General features: G+C 46.7%; 1 protein-coding gene and 1 non-coding gene across 12 annotated transcripts in view; both read left to right on the plus strand.

Moving 5' to 3' along the window:
- Positions 1-20,092, plus strand: part of PRRC2B (proline rich coiled-coil 2B) — a 51,913-nt gene that overhangs the window by 22,295 nt on the left and 9,526 nt on the right. For 5 of the 11 annotated variants that reach the window (XM_075519812.1, XM_075519817.1, XM_075519814.1 and 2 more), the window contains exons 10-27: positions 544-634; positions 1,052-1,244; positions 1,631-1,946; positions 2,612-2,802; positions 5,333-5,540; positions 6,282-6,501; positions 7,161-9,224; positions 10,813-11,012; positions 11,820-11,965; positions 13,276-13,417; positions 14,039-14,121; positions 14,829-15,020; positions 15,146-15,340; positions 15,778-15,864; positions 16,846-16,950; positions 17,550-17,742; positions 19,023-19,120; positions 19,781-19,908. In XM_075519812.1, coding sequence (XP_075375927.1) covers positions 544-634; positions 1,052-1,244; positions 1,631-1,946; positions 2,612-2,802; positions 5,333-5,540; positions 6,282-6,501; positions 7,161-9,224; positions 10,813-11,012; positions 11,820-11,965; positions 13,276-13,417; positions 14,039-14,121; positions 14,829-15,020; positions 15,146-15,340; positions 15,778-15,864; positions 16,846-16,950; positions 17,550-17,742; positions 19,023-19,120; positions 19,781-19,908 — 4,852 coding nt within the window. The remainder of the gene's footprint in view (positions 1-543; positions 635-1,051; positions 1,245-1,630; positions 1,947-2,611; positions 2,803-5,332; positions 5,541-6,281; positions 6,502-7,160; positions 9,225-10,812; positions 11,013-11,819; positions 11,966-13,275; positions 13,418-14,038; positions 14,122-14,828; positions 15,021-15,145; positions 15,341-15,777; positions 15,865-16,845; positions 16,951-17,549; positions 17,743-19,022; positions 19,121-19,780; positions 19,909-20,092) is intronic. The other 6 variants (XM_075519816.1, XM_075519818.1, XR_012778225.1 and 3 more) reach the window with 5 other exon arrangements.
- Positions 17,988-18,075, plus strand: LOC142418382 (small nucleolar RNA SNORD62). The gene has a single exon (XR_012778270.1). It is a non-coding gene; the product is annotated as a small nucleolar RNA SNORD62 (small nucleolar RNA).

Here is a 20,092-nt window from a genome sequence, read left to right on the forward strand (position 1 = left end):
ATGAAATAGCCAGGATATTCTGGTGGCTCTATTTCACTGCCACAGAAGGAAGGAGGGGAAGCAAAGAGTGGTCTATGTAGTTGTGAAATTGCTGTTGGTGTAAATGATGACACAATGGATCCTTCTGATCCTTCCATCACACTGTACTCAAGGAACCGGATCTGAAGACTCCTAAAACCTGAAAACACCAAACAGCAGGAGGATAGCAGTACGGCTGCTGGGAAGAAGAGTTAGTCCTGCCTTTTCAGTCATGGCATTCAGTATCCAGTTGCACATGGTCTAGCTTGGTGGCTGTCTCCTCATTTGCAGCCTCCATTCCCAGGCTGCTTGCTGCTCCTTTTCTGGGAGCCTAGCTGTTCAGCAGTGTGGGTCCACACTACTCGAGGCATTTCCAGTACCTGTTGTGGACATTTGGTTTTCCAAGTAGTTTATGCCAAACCTGGGCATTCTCTGGTTTAGTGCCAGATAAGGCATAAGCTTTATCAGGACAAGGGACCTGTTTCTTTCCTGTCATATATCCCTTCTCCAATCCTGCCTTTGTAGGCATTCATGATGAAGTGGATTACTCTGAGAAACTAAAGTTTAGTGAAGATGAGGAAGAGGAAGAAACTCTTAAAGATGGACGACAGAAGTGGTAAGAAGTGGCTGTATTGGCACCTACAGTTGTTTCAGTAAAAGTAAACAGTAGCGGGATCTTTTTAAAACTTGTTCTAAATGTTGAGGCTTGGTCCCCTGATTAATACTATGACTTTGTTGATGCCACTGGCCATCATTTGAGCAGTCTCAAGGATGTGTGGGTCTTGAAGCTGAGTGCCAGGATGCCAGGCTTTTTTTCTCCTCCCCTTTCTGTGTCTCACCTTTATCCTGCTGCACAATAGTGGTGTTAATTGTTATTCACCTTAGGAGGAAAAGCGCATTGCTTGTTCTGGCATTTTTTTGTTTTTTGGATCTTTCCTTTCTGTTAGAGTCAGTTGCCTTTGCCACTTGATAAGACTGCAAGTGCTTTTTGAGGCAAGTAGCAAATGTAATAGCAAAGCTGTTTATGTGAAAGGAACAGCTGGGATCCCAGAAGGCAGCGACAGTTATCCCTGAGCTCTGGAGACAGTGCAGATGTCAAACACACCTTGGAGGAAGGAAAGAATTGGGGCGACTCAGTTGGCTTGTCCCGGTCAGTCCGGAAGGTGCAGGATTCACAGCAGCCTCCGAGGAAGCTGAATGGCTGGAGCTCTGCATCTGAATACCAGGTAGGTTGAACTCATGTGAGTGGGCTTGTGCTGCTGGATGCGATGCATTGCTGTCCTTAAGAGGCTAGTTTGACATTTTATTGAAAACAGGATGCTGAGGAATTTCTCAGTTCTTTGTTTATATCCAGCTGGAGAGAAATCCATCTGCATAGTACTCCCACTGGAGAAGAGAAATTGAAGCTGGTCCAGAGCAGTGGGGTTGTCAGACAGTGAGAAAATGAAGATGCTGAACCAGATAGCAATAACTCCGCACCAAAAGGGGGATTTGTGTGCGTGAGGCTAGAGGGGAGGGAGTCAGGAGGGGATTTTCTCAGCATGGGATGCAAAGCTCAAGATACAGGAGATGTTTGGGCCATGCTTATTGAGGAATGTTTTTCCTTTGGCAGAAGCCCCCACTGGGAAGTATTCTCAGACAGCAGTCCCTCGAGGATAAAGAAGAAAAGGTGCCACTGAGACAGAAGTTTGTGCACTCTGAGATCTCGGAGGCTGTCGAGAGAGCCAGGAAGCGACGGGAGGAGGAGGAGCGGCGAGCCAGGGAGGAGCGTCTGGCAGCCTGCGCTGCAAAGCTGAAGCAACTCGATCAGAAATGCAAACTGGCTCAGAAGAGTGGAGAGACCCAGAAACACACAGAGAATGAAGACCTGCGACCCCCAAGCACAGAGAAGAATGCTGTGCAAGAGAATGGTCATGCTTTCCGTAGAGGTAAAGAAACATTGCTTGCCTCACCTTGTAAAAACGGCTTTTTTGCTATTGTGCTGATCTCTTACCTGAAGTGTGGGGGAGTTCCTGGGAGGGAGCATTTGGAGGGTACTTCAGTTGCACTTGAGAGATCAGCTGCTTCACGTATTCTGCAGAGTATTTTGGATTGGTGATGAAGGTTCATTTTAAAAAAAAAAAAAAAAACCCCAAACAATTAAAATAAGTGCAGACTTCTTTGGTTACCTTTATCTACGCTCAGTCAGCTGTGCTAGCAGAGACCTGGTTGGAACAGGCCTCTTGATCTTCCCATGATTGGATGATGATACTGAGAAAGTGCTTATGGGCCACAGATCAGAAAATCGGTTATCAGTGAGTGCTGGCAGGTTTAAGGAGTGACAGGGGAAATGGATTCCCCCCCCCAGTGCTTAAGCAGAAGGCTGATGGCAGAGGATGGTCTCGGAATTTATCACTAAAACAGGATGGACAAAGCACTCTAGAGCTGTCAAGGCAAATCAGGGAGACTGTGTGACGTGCTATTTATGATTGTAATAATGTTCAACCATGTAATGCAGTCAGGACATGCCCACATCCGTTTATGTTGTGGTGCGGTGGTGCACTCAAGCCCTGTCACAAGCAGAGCTCTTCAAGGCTTATTTTCTTCTCTGCAGCAAGCCCTGAGTTTCACACACAGGATGTCTCTGTTGGCTATCTGGAAGAGGAGACTCCTGCCCCAGCAGCAGCAGCCCAAAGCAGCAGTGAGGAGGAGCTCAGAGAAGCTCCCTCCCCAGCACAGGAATTCAACAAATACCAGAAGTCTCTTCCCCCACGATTCCAGAGGCAGCAGCAGCAACAGCAGCAGGTAATAGGTGTGACACTCCCACCCCTCTTCCTTTGGACCCCCACCAAGCCGTTGTGTTTGCTTGGTTCTCAACACAATTGGCACCAACTAACCAACCGTCTTTGGGCTGGGAAGTTATAAATGGGAGTTGTACCCTGACCTTTTTCAGTACTTTTGATCACAGATGTATCCTGTCTGATGGGGGTAAAAGGGCTCTATATAGGTTATGTGAATTTTATGTGCACCCTGTGATGCTGGAGCTGTTGTGATTAGGGCTTTCTGTGGCTGGGGAGAGGTGTGGGCAGGCCAGGTTTGTCACTTGCCTGGGAGAAAAGCAGACACTGCTGTCAGAAATGTTGACTTGTCTTGCACAGTTGTCTGGGTGTCTCCTGACAATGTGAAATCTTAGGACTATGCGGTTTGTAGCAGAGCTCTGGTTTGCAAACGTGTGTATGCAGGAGAAGCTGGGGATGTTCGCCTTCCCATGTCCAATGTCAGGAGAGCAGCAGTGTGGCTACCTTGGTACTTGCTGTAGGTCTGATCCCGTGAAGTGTTGAATGCCTTTGGCTGGCAGTGAACCTGGTGAACACCTATTCTTATTCCCTGGCACAAGATGAGTGCCACTGTTCTTCAGCACTGCTGCAGTGATAGGGAGCTGAATATACAGGCCAAGGGAAAGGAAAACCTTTGGGGATCAGCTGCATCCATTTCACTTTGCACTTGCTGTGCCCTCACCCTGTTAGGTATGGGTAGCCATTTGCTTGCTGGGGCAGACTGTGCTTAGGTTGGCAGGTGGTTGGACTCTGCTTCTGGGCTGAACGTGAGAGTTGTGAAGTGGCACACTTCTCGTTCTGCCTCTTGCTTTTGCAGAGAGGTGGTCCTCTACATCTGCTCTCATCTTCTACCTACCCGACTTTTTTCTGTGAGATTTTCAAAAATGTATTTTCTTTGCACCGTAAATATATTGGGTCTTAATTGTTTCATTTTTGTTTCATTGAAAACTCTCTTCTGGCGCTCTGAGAGACCAGCCTGAACTGCTTTATATGTCTTGCATCTTGCCCAGCCTTACAGTGCTGGTGTGCCATACATACTGTTCAGCTCTTCTTCCAGATGCAGTGAGCCTCCTTAGGGCAGCAGAGTCAAAGCAAGAGACAGAATATCCAGGCTTGAGATAATGCAAAGTTAATTGCCATTCTTCACAGAATAACCACTTGAAATGTGATATAATCAACGCTGTTGCAAACCTTAGTGAAGAGCTCACATTTGGCTTTTGCTTGGAAGCTCAGTAATTGCTCTCTTATGGATGTTCCCCTGTGCTTGTTGCTGGGCAGTTGCCATGTTCATGATTCAAATGTACAGCAGCAAGCGCTGCTAATGCTACTCTTTTAAAGAGATGCTCTTAAACTAAAAATAATTGGATGTCTTTGCTGTCATGCTAATAATATCACAGGTCATTGCTACTGGAAGAACATGAAATTCTGATTTTATTTTCTCTTATCCTCTGTGTCATTAGTATATATGGGGCAGTTTGTATTTTGACTGGCTGGTATTGCTGCCTTGGTAGCAATGGTTCCATGAAAAGAAGAAAATAAAAAATAGTGTTGGTATCATTAATGAAATATTTTCTCCAAGGTACTGGAGCACTAGATAACTCAGATATAATCTTTGCATTTATCTGAGTTTCTCTTTTGCCGTAATGATGTGTCAGGTTTGGATTTAAGGTTGTCTCTCTTGCTCTGCAGTTGGGGATTGGCTTTTTTATAAAGTTAGTGTCTGACACCTTTGTAAGCTTAGTAAGAAAAGATGGTGGAAAGTTTGACAGGTAAATAGACATATTTTATGTTAATTGGAGTTGTTTACCTTTTGAAAGCTTTCTTCAGTACACAAAGCTCCCTTCAAATATAGGTTCTTCTTGGACCTTTAGCAAAAGTTAAGTGTGAAATCTGATTAACATCATGACAGTCCTCAGCTAAAGGAAGATGGACTGACCATGTAGGAGGTGGAACGCAACCCGAATGTGTCAGCCCATCTCTGGAGGATGCACAGGAAATACTATAAAATATTAATAGCTCTCTTAATTGAGTTTAGGTTGTTCTTGTCTAATCTGTTCGGCTAACATGAGTAGAATTAATATATATGCACACTAAATAACTTATAATTGCATTTCCTCCAAAGACCAACATCTTCTAAAGTATTGGGTTCCAATTAGGAAATTGTGTGTGACAGGAAGCTGTCCTGTATCTCATAGAAGTGTTGAGAAAATGCAAACTCGAGTCTCAAAGCTGATCCCTTGCATTTGGCCATGTAGTGTGGCCCATAGTGGTCTGAGATTCTGGCTGCAACATATTCTGGCTGTTCTGGGTATTTGGAGAATAACAGCGCCACATTCCCAGTTGGTAGTGAATTGCCCTTATCTGCTCTACACTCCCATCTGATCTGTTTTTGAGCCTCTAACACATGGAATGTGTTTTCTTTCGGCTGGCCAGTTTGCAAGTGTGATTCCTGGCACCATGACCATTCATGTCAAACGGCCCATCCTTCTTCTCTGCAGGAGCAGTTGTACAAGATGCAGCACTGGCAGCAGCAGCAAGTCTATCCTCCCCCATCCCATTCCCATCCCCAACGGACGTTCTACCCACCGCATCCCCAGATGCTTGGCTTTGATCCTCGCTGGATGATGATGCCCTCTTATATGGACCCTCGCATGGCCCAGAGTCGCACGCCCGTGGATTTCTACCCTTCAGCCCTTCACCCTTCAGGTAAGGTGTTTTCAGTGTTTCCCTTTATCATGGCTGTTGAGTTGATCTATATCTGGAACGTTGCTGTGCTTCACCCATCTTACCTCTGTCCAGACTTTGTATCCTGGCTGGCTATGGTTGACCTTCTCTAGGGATGAGAAAGAGTTGGTTGCAATGAGAGCTGGTGAGGGAACAGAGGAGGTTGGGAAGGGAGGGCATCTGCCTGTCCATCTCCTGCACTGCAATGGAAGATCTTCCCTAACAGCTTTGGAGCCTTAGCGGGTATAAAAGCAGATCTCGCCCCTTGGAGGAGAAGGATCAGTTTGGGAGTTACTGTAATCATGTGAAATCTTAATAGACCCCCTTCAAGAAATGTGATGGAGAAATCCTGTAGTTCCTGAGCTGGGTGCTCCTAGCACCTTCCTACCTTGTTACTGATTGTCAGAGGTGTGAATATAAACATCAGGATGTATAAATAATTCCCTTGAGTTTGTGGTTTGTTTTTACACACCTGCTTGTCAGTGATGGTGTGTAGTGTTCTGTGCAGGCTGGGTTCTGAAAGCAGTGTCACCTTCTATATCACTCCAGGTGTATTTCCCAGCTGTGTATTTCCCAAGCACAAGCTCCCCTCTACCAGAAAGGTTTCTGTGGCTGCAGTCACCTGCTGCCCTGGAAGGGAGGGCAGTCAAGCTAGCTGTGCATTGTTAATTCTTCTTGGCTATGAGATCCTAGTGTTAATGGTATGAACTCTGTCGTGACCAGGAATTATGAAGCCCATGATTCAGCAGGACTCCATCGGTGGGAGCAGCTGTCGGTCTGAAGATCAGAACTGTCAAGTAGGGCAGGCGGAAAGGAAAGCTGCTCCCTTGGACCCTGTGCCAGTGTGGGGCCAGGAGAGCTACACATCTCTGCAGAGCAAAGGGTACTCCCTGTCACATCAAAAACAGGCTGACAACATGACCATGGAGGGGCTGCATGCCAGGTGAGTGCAGAACTCCCCAGTCTTCATGCATGCTGTGATGGGAGGTGCTGCCATAAGTCATCTCCTACTGAAAAGCAGATGTAGGGTTGACCCAAAAGTTATCTCTGAACAGGCCAAGGTACTGATCTTGTAGAACACTGTTGCGTGTTTGTCATGGAGGTGCTTACAGAGTTTTTACTGAGCTATTCAGAGTTTTTCTATGTGATGCCAGTCGAGGCTGACCAGCTTGGAGCCTGTTCAGTAAGAGAGAGGCCTATGTGGGTTGTCACCTACGTGGGTAGGTACAGAAAACAATGAGTCAAAAATTCTGATACTTTCTAGTTTGTCTTTTAATTCTTTGGGACTTTCTGAAACCACTTCCTTGTTTTCAGATCTCCACATATGTTGGAGGCTGAATCTCCCTTTATTTCTTAAGTTTGCTGGCCATCATAGGAACTGCTTTCTTTATCATCCATTGATTTGACAAACCAGGCAGTACAGCCTGGGGCCACAGCAGATCTGCCCAGCATTCAGGTATTTATAGGCTCATTGCCTCATGATTTAGAACAAACCCCAAATTATTTGTTTCCACCTCTTGTGCCCAGCCTGGGCCCTTGGAGAGACGTGCAGTGCTCTGCATTAGCTGACTTTCTTTTGTTTGTTGTTTGTTTCCTTCTCAGGAATGACAGTTACTCTGCTTCTCCTGGAAGGCCGGAGAGTCTGAGCACCCAGCGAGATCTCTTTGAGGAGAGAGGGGAGGAGTACTTGAATGCTTTTGACAAGAAGGCCCAAGGAGACTTTGACAGCTGCCTGTCTTCTCAGAGGATAGGCCAAGATCTCTTGTTTCAGCATCAGGAGACTGTGCAGGAAACCTGTCCTGCTGGCAGCCGCCATGCAAACTTGAGGTGTTCGCCCCTAGAGCCTGACTTTATCCAAGCAGAGAAGAAGCCTGAATATAATGGCTGGGATATCAGCCACCATCAGAAACCTGCAGAGACTGCAGCAGAAGTTGCCGAAGAAGTGCCCAGGGATGAGCAGTCATTCAGTGCTGACCCATGGAAGAAAGAAGGAGCTAATACTAAACAGGCCACTGAAGAGACAACAGAGTGGGCTCCTGAGAACCGGAACACCAGTAGTCAGCACCAGGAGCAAATGGGGAGGACGCGGCGATCAGGCCCAATTAAAAAACCAGTCCTGAAAGCCCTCAAGGTGGAAGAGAAGGAGAAAGAGATGGAGAAGGTTAAACTGGAGGGAGAGGACACCTCACGCCCACTGAAGGAGAAGGCGGCTGTTCAGAAAGTAGAAAATGAGTCCGATGATTCTGCAGCCTTACTGAACTCCACACGTTACCTGCTGGATGACAAAGGTTCTTCCCAAGCCACCCTTGCCCGAGAGGCTGAGAAATCCCAAGAGGAAGAAGAGGAGGAAGAAGAGGAAGAGAAGCCAGAAAGAACCTGGGAGAACAAACTATCCAGAGAGTCTGGTGATCTCCCTCCCACAAAAAGAAACAACTGGATCTTCATTGATGAGGAACAAGCCTTTGGTGGGAGAGGTCAAGGGCGTGGGCGAGGGAGAGGCTTCAGAGAGTTCACTTTCAGAGGCCGAGGCACTGTTGTGGGCAGCCGGGGAGTCTATAACAACCAGCGGAGCAGCCGAGGGCGAGGGCTTCGGGAGTTCAACCAGCCAGAGGACTTCCCCAGAGGCAAGCCAAGGCGCCGGATTGCAAGTGAGACGCACAGTGAAGGGTCAGAATATGAGGAGCTCCCCAAGCGTCGCCGGCAGAGGGGCTCGGAAAACAGCAATGAAAGCTCTGTGCTGGACAGGGAGGACAGTGATCTGAAAAAAGGAGACTTCAAAGAGTCTTGGCGGTCCAACAAAATCTATTCAGATGATCACAATAGTCTGGATCCTAAGATGAGGGCTCCGAGAGCTTTTGGGAGATCACTGCCGCCAAGACTGAGCAACTCTGGCTATGGGCGAAGGGGTTTCATGGGTAAGGAGCCCACCCAGTGGCAAGGCAGGAGTGGGGGAGCAGGGTGGCAGGAGTACAGCCACACCGCTCCATCGGACGCTTTTGGGAGCAGGCAGCAGGCTGACAGGGACTACATTCAGGATTCTTATAAACACATGGATTCCTTCTCCAGCCGGGTTTTTGACGAGAGTCATCTGGATGACAAAAGGCACTTTTTCCAGGAGGATTACTCAGCAGATCAGGAGAACATAGAGAACAGGCCATTCAGGAGGCGGCGTCCCCCTCGCCAAGACAAGCCCCCGCGATTCAGGCGCCTCAGGCAAGAGAGGGAATCGGTCGGCCAGTGGAACCCCGAGGAGGGAGGCCCCAACCTGCTGCCCAGCCAGTGGCCTGGAAGACCCAAGCTGACTACTGCAGAGAAGAGCAGCATCTCTGGCAGACGGTCTCCTGAGCTGTCCTACCAGAACTCATCGGACCATGCCAATGAGGAGTGGGAGACAGCATCTGAAAGCAGTGACTTCAGCGAGCGGCGGGAGAGGCGAGATGGAGTTTCAGAGAGCGAAGGCCAGCTGGAGGGTGGCCTCGGGAGTGGGAGCTTGGGAGAGAAGAGGGAGCTGGCAAAGAGGAGCTTCTCAAGCCAAAGGCCGCTTGTCGACAGGCAGAGCCGCAAGGCCGAGCCAGCAGGGTTTGCGGAGCAGTCCGTCAGGACTGGTGTAGGGGCAGCTTCCAGATACGAGAGCCAGCAGAACGGAACACTGATAAAAAGCAAAAGGTAAAGTTGCATTCTGATGTACAGATACCTGTCATCTGATATGCAGATATTGGAGGAGTGGAGAAGGGCTGGACTGTGGGTGAGGAGCTGTTGGCTGTGTTTCTCTTTATCTAGTGCGGGTGACTTCCAGCACCGTTTATCCAGCCTTAGGACAACCATGGGTTTCATTGTTGTCTGTGTTACAACCAATTGATGCCTTTGATTCCACACTGGGAATCCAGGTTTATGGAAGTTGCTGAGACACTGTGGCCATGACATGTGCTGCTCTTCTTTACCTTAGTTTCAGGCCAAGACAGCTCTCCACTCTATGGACTGCTTCTCACTGGAGGCATGAAAGATAATGAAGGAAATCCTGGTCCTTAACTCCAAACCTATTATGTCCTTCCTCTCCTGTCATGGGTCACCAATGGAGTGTAGCAGAGCACAGAAGTGAGGTTTGGGCTTTCCTGGGATAAGTTGCTGTGAGCTGTGCAGGTTGAGCACCTGGATTCCCAGTAGTGTGGTTGTGGCAAGAAAGCAATGTGTGACATCACCAGTCCTAGCTTTGCCTGAGCAAATATTTTCTTAGACCTTAGTGGAGACCGGTGATGAATGGCAGGCAGGGCTGTGTGTTCCTTGTCTGGTGGGAGGAGTTCCTCCTGAGAGTATTTTAAAACAACTCCAATGCTAGGGATTAAGTATTTCCTTGCAAGTGTCTTGTGAAAAATCTGATGATCGACAGGATGCTGGGTTAAGGTGGGCCTTGGTCCTGGGCCAGTTTGACAGCTCCCTTGTTACCCTTTTCCTTTAACAGGAACAGGAGAAAAAAAAGTCTTGTGCAGCTGCTTTGTATTGGGTTTAAAGCACTGACAAATAGGCAACTTGTTCTTTGTTTTCTGTCCTCTTGTGACCCATCTCCCCCAGCTCCTGGATGTAGTAACTAGCAGTACTTTATATGGAAATAAGGGAGAGGAGAGCTGATGTCTGGAAAGATGCATGCAGGTAGAAAGGGAAAGTAAGGGAAGGGGGAAGCTTTTTTTCTTCGCTTCTCCTTTGACTGTGCCGCTTTTTTGTGAGTTGAACGCTTGGGAGTGATGTGTGGATGGTGGTCAAATGGGCAAAAATTTCTGGGAGAAATGAAATGGGAAAACTATTTTTTTTTTTTTTTTTTTTCCTTTTTCCTCAATGTCATCAGCCTCTCCCCATCTCCCTTCCCCTCACCTGCTGTTTGCCAAGAAATGTGTGTTAATTGCAAAGAGGAGCATGGGAGCTGTTAGAGCAGTGTCATAGGAGAGTAGGAGACACTGTACAGGAGCACAGAGCCCCCCTTGTAGGGACAAGCTAGGGTATTGGCTCTCTTGCAGGGGCAGTGTGTTGGTTGACTCATGAGTACAGGTATTGTTCCGTTTCTATCCCACTTCCCCGGTAGCGTCCTTGTAATGGTCTGTGTGCTCAGAATTTAACATCTGCTTCAGTTGAGCAAAGGCTGGGGAAGGATGAGGTGCGATTAGAAAACCGATAAAGAAAATCTAGCCCATATGTTTTCTTCTTGCTACTTTTACTCATCTTCTAGTGACAAGTCTAATTCCTTTCCCTTCTTTCCTTGTAGGTCTCCAGAAGAAGGAGGGGGCCTTGGCAACACCAGTGGTGGGAGCAGTCACTCCATTTACAGCTTGGATAGGGCCTCCCATGCAAACTCAGAGTGTGCTGAGGGGCCGGGTAAAAAGCCAGAGAAGGAGCCCAAATCCACTGCGCAAAGAGCAAGTGAGAAGGGAGAGGCCTTGTCACAGTTTGAACTGAGTTACGGAAGTGAGTGTCTTAGTTCATTTGTTTCTTTAAAGGGTTAACACAGTGTGGCTGACTTCAAGCCAGACTGATTCAATCCAGTGTAATTTTAAATATCAGGTTAGATTTTTTTTCCATTTATTTACACAAACATGAAGATTCTAGTGTATCTAAATAGGGAAAACATGGAAGACAAAGATGATTTTAAACCCAAACTTTCAGCCAGATCTGACAGTCTCTCTAATGCTTCTTCTATAGAAAGTTTGGGTTTAGGGAGAATATTTCCCTATTTCTATCTAAGTTGTTGAATTTCAAGCCCAAAATACCTTAAGTAGTGTGAAGGAAATTGAAAGAGCATCCAGAGTGGGGAATTGAGTCTGAGCTCATGGCAGAGAGGCAAGAAATGAATATCACTGAAACCATTGGCATGAGGCCATGACTTGGCTTTTTGCCGTTCGTGGAACTATGGTTTTACATCCAGAGGTGATGGGTGTGTTTTCAAAAGTACCTGGAAAGGTGTGAGGTTTGTTTCAACTGATACTACACCTAAAGTTACCCAAGTTACCACATGGCTCACGTTCCCAAGCTCTCCCAGCTGGACCGTGCTCATCTTGAGGCAGAGGAGAGCAAAGGCCTGCAGGATAGTGACTGGTAGATGTCAACAGGTTACTGTGGCTTAGTTTTCAAAGCTTAGCTGCAGTGCTGCTGGCTGAACTTCTTTGCCTGTAGCGTGGATTCTATTTGGAATGCACTCTTTAAATTATTGCAATTATAAATCTTTATATGCATACACACATGCACTATTTTTTTCCCCATATATGCTTTGTTCAGGTGCCATCATCGATAATCGGGTGTCGAACACAGCGGAAGAGAATGAAGTAGGTTCTATAGCAAGTGAAGGCTTCATTGAGGTTCTTACTAAAAAGCAGCGTCGTTTGCTGGAAGAGGAGCGAAGGAAGAAGGAACAGGCTGCTCAGGTGAGGAATGGGAGGCAGAAAAAGCTTAACCTGATGCATTGTTTGGACTGCAGTCAGAGGAACAGGACCCCAACAAGTGTTTGGATGAGCAGAAAAACATGCAGTTGGCCAAAATAGTACAGATCCTGTACTGGGATGTACAGGATATGTTTCCTAGGCCCCAGAAACATATTTTGGCTCTGATGGGCAGGGGCCATTGGTCTGAAAAGGATGGTTAGATTTCTGACTTCTTGTTTTCTAGCAGAATTGTTAACTGTGAGTTAAGGAGGGTTTTCTAAAGCGATCCTCATCCAAAGCAGCTTGGCTCACTAAGCCAGTTGCTGGCGCTAGTTGGTGGGATATTGGGCAGCATTGAGCCGTGGAGGACCTCTGCACTCTTGCTGTCAACAATGTGTTCTTGCTAGAACAAGGTGTGGTAGCTTCCTTACAGGAGGTGTGATGTTTGTGTCTGGGCACCTGACCAGAAAGAAACTAACAAACTGGAAGAAGCTCTGACAATTTTGTGTTCCTAATAGGATAAAGGAGTTGATTTGCAAGAAAAGATTGAAGACTGCAGTGTGGATAGCTTAGTTCAGTTATGTTTAGGAGGGGGCCATTAGTCTACATGTACTGGAAGACTGCAGGTCCTAGGGGGCTAAGAGAATATTGTGACATGAAAGGAGACTTAGTGAAATCTGGAGGACTAAATACAAATGAAAAGCATCGCTGGGAAGTCCTTCCTGACAAGGAGAGCTTGTGGTAGGTTTGGAAAGTCTCGCAAGCAAACTTATAAAAGCCTGGTTGCTTAGCATCTTTAGAATTAAGCTGAAGACCAATGTGTGAATGTGCAGTGGGAAGGGTCTTGCAGTTGCAGAGTTGTGCTTCTCTTTCTGTTCAGATCTTGGCTCTGTAAAAGAGCCATCTCTGTATTGTGAAATTATTAATTGATCTTGCTTTAGCTGGAGTAAAAGAGAGGAATTAAGCAGAGCAAGTCTGTTGTAGTGTTAGCATACAAAGCAAAGCAAAACTATCCCCCCACCTTCCCAAAAGAAAAAAAATCTCATACTGCTGAAGACAGCTTTTTTCACTGCCTTATTAGACTGGGGGAACCTCCCAGTAGCTACAGGGTCCATTTAAAAATAAATAAATAAATAAAAATTTAAAAAAAGGCAGGGGGAGGCAGTTGGAACTACTTTGTATGGTTCTGTCACCTGAGTCGGGGGCTTTTCACATTGCAGCATTTAGAAATCCAGGGTTTGAACTTACCAGGAGCAAACTGTGTTAGCCCAGTGCAGCGACAGGTCTTATGGCCTGTGCCTTTTCTCTTTCAGGCACCAGCTAAGGCCCGCGTCCTTCAGTCTCGCATTCCTCCTCGGTTTGCTAAGAAGCAGAATAGTTTGTGCTTGGAGCAAAGTGACGTAACAGTTTCTGGAAACAGCCTGGGCACAGAGATCTGGGAGAGCAACAGCCCAGGTAAGTTTGGGTCCATCTGTTCTGGAGTGTTTCACGCAGCTGGGGAATCCTCTGGCATGTGCAGGAAGGACAGGGTGTCTGTGCTTAAGAGGAGACAACCTTTTTTTGTCTGGTGCTGGAAGTGGGAAGGGAGCTAGCAGACATCTGGAATAGCATCTGTTCAAAGCTATACTGTTCAACCATCCTCCTCCTGTTGTTGACCATGTCAGTCTCCTAATCTATTTCTTGGGTCTTCTTGTAACATCAAGAACCTACGTAGCATTTTCTAGCCTGTTGGGCTGGATCTACTTCAGCCATTTTCTTACTTTGCCTTCCTCTGTTTTCTCATCCTCTAGCCCCGAATAGCTAGTGCCTCCCATGTTCTATCTCTGCTGTTTCTCTTGTTGGTTTCATGTTCCCTAAGAAATCTCTTCCCTGTTCTCTACCCTTGCTCTCCATACCCTGTCTTCGTTGTGCTGTGTCATGTCTCAGCTGAATGGGCAGCACTAGCTTTCCGAGGTGGTGAAAATATCCTATCTCATGCGTAGAAATGGAAAGTTAATAGTGTAACATGCATGGTGTACAAGGTGTGCTCACAGGTGTGTTTCAAGCAGCTGAAGCCTGCCCTCTGTTCTCTTCCAGCTCTTTCCGTTCAGTCTCCTGGCAGCGATTCCTGGAGCAAGCCTGTAAATACCTTTAATGGTACTGAGTCTAGCACCACTGAGGTAAGTGGCACCTAATGTGCCATTCAGGTATTGTGTGTATAAAATATTAACATAGGTGGCTTATGCTTCTCATAGCTCCATCTGTGCTTAGCGACTCTCAGCTCTGCTTGTGCAATTTTAAACTGTCTCTTTGCAGTTCTAATTTGAGCTTGATGCTGCTCAAATCTTGACCTAGAGGGCCAAGCGCTGCTTGGTGTTACATGTGGGTATAAATCTGGAGTAACGGTCTGGTTAGAGCTATTCCAGGGTTATGCTCCTAACTGGATGCAGAGTGTGGTCGAGGATGGTGGAATACCATGGGTCATGTTTGTGTGCCTCATGCCTGTGGGCAGTGTGTAGCTGTAGCCTTAATGCAGGGAGAGCAAGGAGGTTCCTGAATGCTTCACCCCTGGAGACCAGAGTTCAAATCTGGTTTGGGTCACAAGTGAAATGAGTTTGGCAATCTCAGCCTAGTTGCTATGTGGGACACTTTTTCCTTATTCTAAAGCCATGGTCTGGTTGGTGCATTGGTTAACCTGTCTCAGGGTTGCGTAGAGCTGAGAAGCAGCAGCCAAGGGATGCTGCAGGTCAGGCCCAACTCCGTTGCAGTTAACCAAGAATGTGGTTTGAAAAGGGGACATGGTGTTGCTGTTTTCTGGGATTTTTTTCCTCCTTTGTGGAGCTGGGTTGGAGTCTGGGGCTTTTAACACATTTCGTGCTTTGCATAGCAGGGTTTTAAAGGCAGCCAGGGGGATAGTGGCATTGACTTGAGCGCGGAGTCTCGGGAATCCTCCGCTACCTCCTCTCAGCGCAGTTCTCCATATGGCACCCTCAAACCAGAGGAGATGAATGGGGCTGGCCTGGTGGATCCAAAGCCTGACTGCCAGAAGGAGCAAGTGCAGAAGCAGTCTGATAAAAAGGTAATCTGGATTTGCAGCCAAGCCAGAGCACGTAGTGAGAGACCTTGTGAAGTGGTTGTGTTGTTCTTGATAGCGTTTTTAAGGCCTGAGATTGGATTATTCAGTCTCTCTGCTTTCCTGTTAAGGATTCAGATCAAGGCTCAGGACAGAACAAGGAACACAAGCCTGGACCAATCGGCAACGAACGCTCCCTGAAAAACAGAAAGGGTTCGGAGGGAACGGAACGGCTGGAAGGGAATATTCCCCCTGTTAACGGGGTGGAAATTCACGTGGATTCTGTACTTCCTGTGCCACCCATTGAATTTGGAGTAAATCCTAAAGTGAGGATTGAATTTAATTTTATCTTCTTGGTGATTTGAGCTTGTTGAGATATGAAAGGTGATTTGAGACAGAAGGATTATTTAGAGGATGCTTCCAGCTGTAGATTTGCCTTAAATTTCATTACTGACACAAACCAGGTACTCAAGATGTCTTGACAAACACGTAATATCCTCTTGGAAATATTGTCCCAAGGACCAGCTGGGGTGGTAACAGAGGTGAGGGACAAAATTATGGCCATCTAAGCCTTTATGTGTCTCTGGGGGTTGCCTGCTGCTGAGTGCTGAGAAGTGTCTTTTTGTTCTCTTCCAGCAAGGCTTACTGGAGGACAATCTTTAGTTTCTAGTGTCATGATTCAGGCTAAAGTCATTAACCATGAGAAGCAGATGGTGGGTGGCCCTTGGACCTGGATTTGAATTTGTGTGTTTTGGTTTTTCAGGACTCTGACTTCAGCTTGCCACCTGGTTCTGCCTCTGGCACTGCAGCTAACCCTGTCACCAAATTGCAGGACGCCTTGGCCAGTAATGTAAGTATTTCTTTTTTTCTTCTGTCATTGATTCATCAGAGGTGCTCCTTAGTTAAACCTCAGATGCTTCCAAAGAGAGCAAGCATATTTCTTTGCAGTTCACTTCAAACTTAATGCTTAGGCAGCGCATGTGACTAAAACCTATAATGGAAATCTGTGCCCTCAGGGTACCTTGATAAAATCAGCATCACTAGCTCAGAAGTGACATAGGAAGCAACTCCATTATTCAGTGACCTGTGTAAAGCAAGAGGTATTGCAGATCTCTGAGATCACCATTCTCCTCCTGTGAGACACAAAAGAGTGCTGGTAATGGGTATGATGCCAATAGTGGCGTTTTTAGGTCCAGTCTACCAACTTCCTCGGAAGGTCTCATCTGCCACAGCAAGGCAGAGAACTGTAACTTGTTAGGCAGGTCCTTTTGGAGATTTCTTAGCTTATTCCAGCCATTTGGGTATTTCATTATTATATGTGAAAGAGCTAGCACACTGAAAGCCCAGCTTGTAGCTCAGCTGCGGACAGCAATGTGAGAAACTCACAAAGCTGCCTTTGAAATGTCTTCAAGTTTGTAGGTTGTTTGATTTTTGGAGGTTTGTCTTAAAGAGTGTTTCTTTTCAGAAGTGCTCTTTCAGAAATAGGTTTTGTCTGAAATTTAGGTAGGTTCCAGATATGGGACAAGAGGGGGAACTCTTCTGCAAATTGAAGTTACTGGGTCAAATTGATGCTTAAGTGGAAGCTGGTGTAACTCGACATAGAGGGTGTCATTGCACATCACCAAAGCTTAATTTATTCCAACAGCAGAATGGATCACGGTTGAATGTGGTACTTAACTCCTGCAGTGCCACTGAGGGTTGAATCCTTTGAGGTGTAGTTACTAGAGCTGCCAGCTGAGGCTCTGACAGCCTTGACAGCTCTGTCAGCCTGTCAGCTCATGACATTCTCGTAAGAGTTTGAGGTATTCACCATTTACGAATCTCCCCTCAGGCAGGGTTAACGCAGTCCATTCCCATTCTGCGAAGAGATCATCACCTCCAGCGGTGCATTGGCCTGAACCCAATGTCCTTCCCCACTGCAGACCTTACTCTTAAGGTAAGCAAGCTGGCATGTGTGTTTGTCCTAGGTGTGGATGCCGTATCTCCATGGTCAGAGTAGTGAGGATGGAGGGATCTTTCCCAGAGTGTTTTGTTAGGTACTGCTAAATCTTTAATTAACTTCTGTAAAAGTTGTGCATATATGCTATTCAGCATGGGTGGAAGGGTGTGTGTTTCAACAGTCCTGGATGCTGAAGTCCTCACCGATTTTAGAACAAGTGCAACAGAACTTTCCTACTATTTCAGTAGCTGGGTGAGATGGCTGGTCAGGGATCCTAGGTGCCTGATGGTTTAAAGAAGGAGAAAACCAAACAAAAAGCAAATACCAAACAACAGCAACAAACCCCAAAGTAAACCAAAACAAAAACCACCACTGCCCCAAACCCAAAAAGCTCAGCAAATACCAAGGGGGATTGAGTGTCTGTGAAGGATGCTTGCCCATTGGGAATTGGTGTGAAACCCCTTGACCTGAGACCTGCCAGCTTTCCACTAGGCTAGATTGAATTTGAACTAATAGGTCATAGGTGAGCAACTCTAGGCTTCAGTATTGTCCTCCCCATTTGAACTGTCTGTAGTTATTGTCCTTCATTTCCATAGATGGAGTCTGCTCGTAAAGCTTGGGAAAACTCTCCTAGTTTACCAGAACAGAACTCCCCAGGAGGTGCAGGCTCAGGCATCCAGCCTCCTTCCAGTGTTGGAGCTTCCAATGGTGTCAGCTACAGCTCTTTTGGTGGAGTTTCTATGCCTCCTATGCCTGTGGCGTCCGTAGCACCTTCTGCATCTATTCCAGGTACCTGCAAACTGCGGCAGCAGTATTTGCATTGTCTGGTTGATATCTAGGAATCATCTTCGGATTCTAGTAGACAAGAGCATGGTGAGAAGAGCTTCCCTGTAAAGTAACTGGCTGGCTGGTATTTAACAGATTCTTAACAACAATCCAGGCAAGACAGACTGTCTCCCTGCTTTGGAGAATGTTACTTGAGTGTGACTGATATAAACTTAGCACAAGGATGACTTTCCCTGTGTAGTGGCAAGTCTCTGTGATGTCTCAATAGATCCTGCTTACCCTTCACTGTGTGCTCAATAGAATAGAAGGGAAGTGAAGAAACCTATGGCTGAGAGACTTCAGCAGTCCCAATATCAATATCAACCATTCCTCTGCTCATTTTGCTATTTAAGTCATAGGTTCTGAGCACCTTCTGCTCTTTGTATGTAATAACTTGCTTACAGTTTGCAAAACTCTGGGAGATGAGAAGGTGTTGCTATCCTTGAGTTACAGAGGGAAAGCTTAAGCTCAGTCATGTTAGATAGTGTGTATAATTAGGGAGAGCGTCTGGAAAAAGGATATGAACTTGGATTCTCTGACTCCTGGGTCCCAAAGGGCCTCTCATGCATGCACTATCCTTCTCATTCCTCAATTCAAGAATGGAGTGGAATATGCTGGACAGAAATGATAGTGAGTGGACCACTCTAGTGACTGTTACTAGCTTCCACTTGGAAAACAGATTGTTCCAAGTCAGCTGATTTCCTTCCCCACCCACCCTAATTTTGCTTGTAAATCCCATGGTTCATATCTGCACAGAACCACAGGAGTGGTGCAGTGCTTTGTAATTGGTGCCACCCTTGGGGGGAATATGGCTTTTAGATCTCTTGTGTAGAGGTCTCAAACACCATATTTACTCTTTCTGTCTGTCCTGGCTGCAAAGATGAGATGATTGCAGAGCGGGTTTCTGGCATTTAGGAATATTTTGCAGTGCAGTTCACCAATTCCTGAACTGTTAGTGTCTCTTAACTTTTTTGTGGAGGTGGGGAACCTGGGTTTACATTTAGCCTCTTACAAAAAGGTACGGTTAATTCTCAGCAAGCCTGCTAGTGTAAGTGGGCTGCTGGCTTTGGTATGTGGACTTAGGAGCTTTACAGGCTCTTCTGGATGGGTACTGTGTTTGTGTTGACTTGCTGACCTGGTTGCTGAGAGGTAGGAAATAGTCTTGACCTGCAGGTCTCTGCAGTGTACTGTGCCTGTATCTCCCCTGTACCTTGAATTTACAGCCTGCCTTCTCTGATGTTTAGGTAACCATATTCCACCCCTGTATCTGGATGGCCATGTGTTCGCAAGTCAGCCCCGCTTGGTTCCTCAGACAATACCTCAGCAGCAAAGCTACCAACAGGTAAGGGAGAAATACAACTAGCTAGTGGTTTCTCAAGGAGTCTTCAGGGTGGTATTTAAGGAACGAGGAGTCATTCATTTCTCTGATAGCCCAAAGGAGCTTAGATGTGGCTCCCTTTAGGTTCCTTGAATGCTGCTTCCCAGTGGGTGTCAGAGGTTAGTGAAATCAAAGGGAGGGAACTGAGGGTTTTTTCCCTTTTTGTACTAGTGCCTTTGGACTGGGTTTAGCTGAAGCAGGTGCTGAGGCATCTGTGTGAAGTAAATTCCACAGCCAGTCAATACTGATGAGCAATTTCACTACCCTTAGTAAATAGGGTGTTGATAGGGTTGGGGAAGGGGATAGCCCCTTCAAGGTAAGAGTGCAGGCAAGTGAGAGCTGGGATTGTCAGTGCCTGTTCTGTGTGTGGAGCACGTTGGTCCCCTCATGTGTCCATCAAATGCCTCTTGCAGGCATCAGTCTTCCCTCTTGGGTGCCTATGCAGTATCTTCCCCTGCCAGTGTGCTGCTGTTCTGTGGAATAATGATGCAGGGGCTGGGTAAAGGCACAGTGTAGGTAATTGTCATGGCAGATTGACTCACGGACAAACTGATGGATTTTTAACAGCCTGGGAGAGTTTCTCGCACCTCTTGTACCTCTTGGTCATCTTAATTTCTTCTGCAGGCTGCTGCTGCTCAACAGATTCCCATTTCCCTCCACACATCCTTACAGGCCCAAGCTCAGCTTGGGCTGAGGGGTGGTCTGCCTGTTTCCCAGTCCCAGGAGATGTACAGCTCCATACAGCCCTTCAGGTAACTGCTTCTGGATTTTCATTTCCTTGTGGTCTGAACTCTTATGTTCTTGATGGCCACGTACATTGATCAGATACTCCATCCTGCTTCCTTCCCTTAGTAACGTTGCCAGGGTGGAGAGCAAGGATGTCTGAGCACGTAAGGCTTTCTGTAGCGTGTTTCTTTGTAGGACAATGGCAAAGAT

The sequence above is a fragment of the Mycteria americana genome, chromosome 17 (genome assembly GCF_035582795.1).
Source record: "Mycteria americana isolate JAX WOST 10 ecotype Jacksonville Zoo and Gardens chromosome 17, USCA_MyAme_1.0, whole genome shotgun sequence".
Lineage (NCBI taxonomy): Eukaryota > Metazoa > Chordata > Aves > Ciconiiformes > Ciconiidae > Mycteria > Mycteria americana.